The sequence below is a fragment of the Olea europaea genome, unplaced genomic scaffold (assembly GCF_002742605.1).
Source record: "Olea europaea var. sylvestris unplaced genomic scaffold, O_europaea_v1 scaffold1450, whole genome shotgun sequence".
Classification (NCBI taxonomy): Eukaryota; Viridiplantae; Streptophyta; class Magnoliopsida; order Lamiales; family Oleaceae; genus Olea; species Olea europaea.
In genome coordinates, this window is record NW_019232046.1 from 182570 (window position 1) to 190477 (window position 7908).

Below are 7908 nucleotides of genomic sequence, written 5' to 3' on the forward strand. Positions count from 1 at the left end.
AATCATAATAAAACCCAATTTATGTTAATTTGAGAATAAAAATGCGATAAAAAATGATTGAGATATAAGTATGATAATATGTAAAGGTTAATTTCGTGCAATTAAAATATAGTCTAATTATTAAAAACTGTAGTATGAATATATTTAGCCTTAATTTTAACTATACATTATTATGAGTCCACAATTTTTCGGTCACACATTCCTTCAAATTTCATTAAATTCTAGTATAAAAAATCTATTTTTTAGCTAAATCAAACACAGATGATATGAAAAAAGTTTATATTTAAAATGAAGTAAATGGACTTGAATTTCAAGATCCATTAGTTGACTATATACAATGTTCGATTAACCTTATTAAATCACTTGAATTATATGTTGGATTTTATGAAGCGATCCATTTATATGATTAATAGAAAGAACGCTAATTTTTTTCTACTATATTCACTATTCAATTTCATTATTCAATTACGATAGTTTTCAAGAGGTCGATTAGAGATAATAAGAGCCCTGACAAATTGGTTCGTGTTTTGGTATGATATTAAAAAAATAAATAAATAAAATAAAGGAAGGATATCCATTAGCTCAAATAAAAAGCGAGATTTTATCATAACTAAACATGCATCTTATCAAAAGACAAGAAAAACAAGACAGAATGAAATGTTCCTTCTCAACTTTAAACTTTATCATTACACTTTGATTAGGCAAACCTAATTTGTAAAACGACGTATTATTTAAATAGTAAAATAATGGTCATATTGTACCCAATAATCAAAAATAATATTTGCAAAAGAAGCGTGACAATAACAAAATTTATTCCTTTACTATAGCGCCAAAAGCTTAGGGGACAATGTATTAATATTATATATAAATTCCTAATCTTGCATTTAATAGATGTCTTCTTGTCTTGTGATTACAGTGGCATGGTACAAAATCTTAATAGGCAAAGGGGCCTTAAGGTCCACACGACCACATGCTACGTTTTAAAAAAAGTTTGAACTTTGAAAACTGACGGGAAGAAAATTATTGCAAGAAACATAATGCATTATACACTGTACATTTAAGACCGAAACGTCCCTTATTATATATTTCTTTCTAAGTGAATAATGGTACGTCTAATATGCAAGTAGAACTTATGGTTTGTTTGGCATGGCTTTTAAGAAATCAAAATAAGTTTTGAGAATTCAAAAGTTACTTTTGAATCGTTTAACCAATTTTAAAAAGTTTTTTCTTGAGTTAGAAAATATTTTATATAAGGTATGTCCAGTGTGATTTCTTCATAAAAAAACTATTTCAAAGAGAGAATTCTTTTAGAAATTAGTTTTTAAACACTAATTAAGATGACTTTTTAAAAAAAGTAGAAGTCATACCAAATGCGCCTTTAATATTGACAAAAGGAGCTTAACTATATTGTTTCGTTTCGATTAATTGAGGATCCATTGTTCGTTGGTGATCTTAATTGGAAAGGAAGTTGTGATAGGGAGCAGGGTCTTGTTAGGGGATTTTACAATGATAATCTAGTCCCCCGTCAAATTTTAAATGTGAAGGATAATTGATGAGTGGTTACATTATTTGTTGTACCAATTTTTAATTGTATGTAAGGCTCTCGACATTCATTCATTGTAACACTTGCGCTCTTAACTTTTTTCTCCTTCAAATTCTTATTTTTCACCCTCCCATGAATTATCACATCTCGCCGTTGATGATAGTTCTATTTGTGTATTTTTTTTGTATTTAAATTTTTTTTTTTTTAACTATGGTGGACAAATAAATCATTTTACTTTCTCTTTACAGACTTTTTGGTCAAAAATTATTATTGAAGACTAGTCTATTAATCAGATAAATGTTGAAGAGATATGAATGCAATTTGAAAAAAGTTGGAGGCATAAGTGCTACAGTGAACGAAGATTGAAGATCTTAAGTGCAAGTAAAATTTGTTGCAACAAATTAAATATACCATTTGAATATAATTATCCTTTGTTTATTTTAATCAAGGGCCAAAAAATTACTACAAGAAGTTCGATCCTTTTCCATATATTTAGATATTTTATCCCTCGGTGCAATTCATAACACCACATTTTCTTAGTAATGGTTACTCGAAAACATTATTATGAGAGCTATAGAAAATTTTATACTCAAGCAAAGAAAAATTTACGGCTGCAGTTTCCATTTCTTGATAAATATGGCACTCGTGCCTCAAAATTTTGACTAAGAACTCAAATACTGCATTTTTCAAAGAATAGGAACTGCAACCATAATATTCCCTTCAATAAAGTTAATGTACCTTTGCTGTTTATGATTAAAATTAGTTCCATAGTAACCACTTAATTTACATAAATGGACTCCAATAATACCAACACGTACCCCAGTCAACACACACCCCACAATGTAACATGGTATATGCCATGCTTTTGTACAGCGGAAGGTCGCTATGCACATAAAATTTATTTAAATTAAAAAGAAAACGTTGTAAAAAAAATAAAATTTCAAGACAAAAGTACAAGAGAAAAAGTCTCATCTGGATCCAAGTTAATGTCATATAAAAAGGGTCTTAGTTATAGTTTTTCGTATGAAGACCTACTTATATGATTAATAAATGCTAGCGCGGGTACATGCAAATATATGGTCAACCCCATTCCATGTTGAAACTTATCTGGTATAGAATAAATCTTCAACTTCCCTCCAATTTCATTTAGCGGTGGTATAGTAGCCGAAGAACCCCGATGCTAGAAATATGCCATTGATCCAATCATGATCAAGTTTTGGGGACATATTAGAAGTTGGAGAAATGATTTTGAGATGATAGTAACATCTGCCAATCCGTGGTGGTTTGGCAAGAAATACCATCCCCGATTAAGGTCCTGAAAAAAATTAATTAAGATAATGATTGATAACTAGATAAAATGGAGAAGTATACGAACATATAGGTATAGTGGTGTAAGTTGATCTTACTCTTTTGGACGGGATGCCCATAGGGAACTTAGGGCTCGTAATCGACCATAATACTCCTCCATTACCAGAAAACATCGTGCCGCTTGTCGAACTGTCAATACTCGGTGCAATTGATGAAGGGTTTGTTGTCTTAAATTATCAGCCTATATAATTCAAAATTTACAGAAACTATCAATGAAACTTGAGGAGGACCATAAAGCACAAATATGCATAAACTCATGTACATTGATACAATAACAATAAGTCTTATTCTTATTATATATAGTTTTAGATACATTAATCATTTATTTCAAATCCTTAAATATCAAGTTTTATTAATCCCTAACTATCAAGTGATCGAAATTGGGTAAGGGCCAAAAGTACAAAACTCGTGTGAATTTATATAAAAACAAACTAAGTCTTGTTCACAATAAATATAACGTCTGTTACATTAATCACTTTTCTCTGTATTAATTAATCCGTAACTATCAAATAAAAATTGACATGGACCGTGTACCGTAATGCATGAGAAAGCTCCAAATAAATTTTCTAAGGGGTTGAAAACTCAATATTTGGACTATTGTAATCATTGATTTAAAAGTAAAGGTTATTTTTCCAAGTTTTCAATTATTTTTATTGACATTATTCGCAAATTTGCATTTAATAAAAGTCTTCTGATAGGTCTAGCGAGGGCTTTTATTTGATTATGCGTCACTTTCAAACAAGGCTTAAGAAGAAACACCCATCAATTTAATCAAAAATAGACATTTCTAAAATAAAATGCTTAATAATGACAAAAGTTTTATATATATATAATGATAGTGATCTGAGTTTGGTTAGTGATAATATAAAAAAAAAATGATGCAAAAATAAGTAAAATACATGAAAGCATACTGTATTATTTTATATGGTCGACCTAAACCAATGAAAACTACCGAGATATAAAATTTCTAACATTTGAACATGTAATCGTCTTGGTTTTGAAGTAGCTCGTCTAAATGTTTTCAACATATATTGAAGCATGCATAATTTCAAAATTCAAGTCTAGTGTCACTAACTTGTAAAATCTCACATGTCGGGAATCAAGACTAAATTTGAAGGCGTGTTGAAGACAATATAGTTAAATATGTTTAGGGATAAAATCATTGTTAAGTCTCCAAACTTATAAGTTTTCACTTTGATTACCCAACTTTTTCTCATTTCAACTTAGTAACCTATAGTATCTTTTTGTCTCTCTCACATCACTACATGACTACATCCACCTTCATACATGACGTGACAAATGAAAAATCTAACACGGACATTAATGTCCGTTAGATTATGTGCTTACAATATGTAACACAATTTACCTGACGGACGAAACCTTCAAGATTCGTAAGCTCGCCAAGTGCAACAGCGATGCGGTGCATGCTATCATTAATGGAACCACCGGCTATTGTATCGGTTAAAGATTGTTGTAGCTGTTCCAATCCCTGAGAGAGAGCCTCTTCTGCTTGTTCTGTCGACCGTTGGAGGCTGTAAATCCCCATAAGTTGCTGCTCTGTTAAGGGGTCTAATTGTGCCGTTAACATCTGATCGTCAAAATCACAAAGGAAAGACGACGTAATTAGAATAAACTGAAATGGCGAAACAATTAGTCTTGAATGCATGAGTAATGGCCTTATATGCAATTTTGATATAGATAAGAAAAAGAAGTTAAAAGTCTATTTGTTTTACCAGATGTTGACTATATGCCGAGTGTTATGCACGTGTGGTGTGTGAACCTCACACGTAGAGTGCTTAATTCACTTGTTGTAAATTTGTTCCGGGAGGGAAAATGACTTGTCTAGTTACCACTGGAATTAGATGTTTCATCCATACAAGTCACGAGGTACCAAATACTAATGATCGGTACACAAAAACAAATAGTGGTAATACAAGCAGATAAATAATAGTAAAGTGAATTTGAACCTTGAGGAGGTCAGACGGACGAAAACCGGCCATCCACAGAAAACAACGTTCAGTCGGAGTAGCCCACATTCCGGTTATGAGATGAAAGACATCAGATTTAGCAGCCACTCCTTTTAGACGAAAAATTTCATCATAATGTGCTATGTATCCATCTAATATTACCCTCAGATCATTATCTGCTAATTGTGCTTGCAATGCTGTTCGAATTTCTGTCATATGCCGATGATCATCGTCTAACCATCTTGCGTATTCCATATCAAATATTGCAGCACCTACAATAACATAAACAATATATTGCCCAGTTATATATTCATGTCATGAATGTTCTAAGAATTGGTACAAGACATCAACGTGATGTTTTTTCTAAAATTATCATTGCCCCTCAAAAACTATTGTTCAGTCCATACCAAGTGTCAAAGAGACAAGTTTTAGTATCGTCTATAATGTCATTTACTTGCCCCCCGAGGGCATAGCACAGTGGTGCAAAGGATAGGAGTGAAATTATCTCACGCCTTGTTGGCAGTCGCAGTGTGAAGGTTCGATTCCTGAGATATGAAATTGGACTCCTTGTAGGGACAGTGTACATGCAGCTCTTGTTTCTTGGCTTGCTAGGCACATCCCACGTTTTTACTTCTCTCACAAAGTTCTAGGAGTGGAGCGGTGGAAACTCTCAAGGTTGAGATTCAACCTTTATAATGTCATTTACTTAATTCTTTTTGCTTTTTGGGGCTTCCTATGCCAATTTACCTTGTTAGGTGAAATTTGCAAATTTCATATTAAACCGAAACGACACATGCCAAATAGAGAAAATTAAGCTCCGGTGAAATGAATTGTAGTATAAGGCTAGTTGTCTTCCTACATAGAACAACTATATATATTTTTCTTGAACGATATTAAACTGTGTAATTGTAATCTTTTATTGGTTCTAACTAGACAAACCACAAGTTTGAAAAAATCTAGGACGCATGTTCTGACCACGTAAAGTAAAATATATATTCTTTTTCTTGAATAGGTAATTGACATTTGATGATAGCTTAAGTGGACATATTTTAGTCAAATGCAGAAATTATTCCATCTCTTTTTCAACTAGAAACCCAAGAATAATCAGCTTTGAAATTTGTTGTTCCTTAATTTGACCGAATTTTGAATTTTCAGAGGATTCAGATTAAAGGATGTTGCCTGAAGTCAAAAGTTCAGTCATTAGGTGAAAATCTCTTCTTCTCCAATTTTTTCCCCCCCGGAAAAAAGCGTTTTCGAAGTAAAATGCTTTAAATTTGTATGGTTACTGTAAAAGGCATTAATCTTTCTGAGTCAAAACTGACCCTAAAAAGACCCACGACACTATCTTCTCTAATGGATCACAAAGAATTAGACTTACCAGAACTAATGTTCCCACCAGCACCCCCACCTCCTCCTATGAAAATTCCCTGCAGTTCATCACAGTAATTAAGAAAATTATTTTTTAAAAATCAGAAAATTCATTGTAGGACATTAAAATGAATAGCATCATTAATTTTTATTTCTAGAAATTAAATGTTTTATTTACTTGCGAACGTGCTCTTTGAAGCTCCTGCTCTAGCTGGCTGAGCCTTATCCTACTTGATTCTAGCTGCTGTACATAGGCCTGAACCCAAAATCAATAAATAAATAATAATAATAATAATAATAATAATAATAATAATAATAATAATAAAATTTAAACTTTATATGATTTGAAAAACAGTTCAAAATTTTCATATTAGTCCATTTCAAATGTTCTAATGAGAAATTGGTACCCCCACCTTTTTTCTAATCCTGCTCTTCTTTGCAGCTTCCCTATTCTGAGCCAAACGTCTCAATGTCTGTGACCAGCCAAAAAAAATAAAAAAATATATCATTAGCTTCAAGATTAATAAATTCTGAATTAATTGCGAATTTACACAGATATCAGTACAGTAAAAATTATATATATAACATAACAATATCTGCTGAAACTATGGAAAATTTCCAAAATCTATGCGGTATTTTCATAATTTTATATGACAATTTATAGGGTAAATCGTAAACATACAACCAACATATAGGTACGATGGTGTATGGGCTTTTAACCTTTTTTTGGTTTGCATTTAACTCTTGATGCATTTTTTTCTCATTTTAGATTGCCAAAAAAAAATGTTTAGGACCTGAACATGACCAATATCAAATCATGGGGACCGATCGCGCAATTTACCTTTTCGTTTTTGTTTGTAACGGAGTTGTTTTATAATTGACACTAATGTTTTCCTTTCTATATAGGTTTATAACCCTATACTCACCACGTTCTCTTCCTATATACACAGATAACATGTGAAAAATAAAGATATGTATCACCATGATGATTAGCTCTTGTCTAGACATTAGTCGTCCCTTAAACAATGTTATTGTCGCTCTATTGTTACCTAAATTGGTGCCGTCAAAATTTGGGTTATTAATTTAAAAAACAGTTTTTGAAATGAAAGAATGTGACGTAAAATGTGAATAGTCAAACTAAATTATACATATAGCATGATTCTAATATAAATCACAAGTAACAGTATAATTACCGTAACATGTGTGTGTGTGTCAGAATAAAAATCATAGAATCACTCATAAAATCAGAAAAATACAACATTTTGATTCATATTTCTATCAGTTTTTGGGATTTGTGACTTACACAAGAGAGAGAAGATGATACCTTTTTCCCCAGTTTTTGGGATTATGATTAGTAAAACAGGGAAAAAAACAAATAAGGAAATTTCTGGTGTAACAGGGGGAGATCGACAGAACCCCCACCAATTGGGTTGGGTCCTGCGCCAAAAAAAGGGCCCCACCCCCTATTGGTGGGGTTCTGTTGGGGGGCGGCCAGCCCCTGTTACTCCAGCAACACCCATAAAACTATACTAGACAATAATGAATATTACATATTTCATAATATGCTACTGTTCGAGTTGAGTTGAGTTGAGTTGAGTCGACCCTACAAAAGTAGTGAAAAAGAGAAGTGTAGAAACCTTTTGGTCCTTTTCTGAGGTTGGC

The 7908-nt window shown here is 32.2% G+C and overlaps 1 protein-coding gene across 1 annotated transcript; it reads right to left on the minus strand.

Annotated features, from left to right (window-relative positions):
- Nucleotides 1-2495: 2495 nt before the first annotated feature.
- On the minus strand, nucleotides 2496-7904 carry LOC111376109 (transcription factor TGA9-like; the record flags this gene model as incomplete). Its single annotated transcript, XM_022999038.1, has 8 exons — nucleotides 2496-2858; nucleotides 2950-3092; nucleotides 4278-4499; nucleotides 4879-5150; nucleotides 6257-6305; nucleotides 6425-6502; nucleotides 6660-6719; nucleotides 7884-7904. Coding segments are annotated over 8 exons (933 nt in total), but the record flags the coding sequence as incomplete, so codon positions are not given.
- Between the last annotated feature and the right edge of the window lie 4 nt (nucleotides 7905-7908).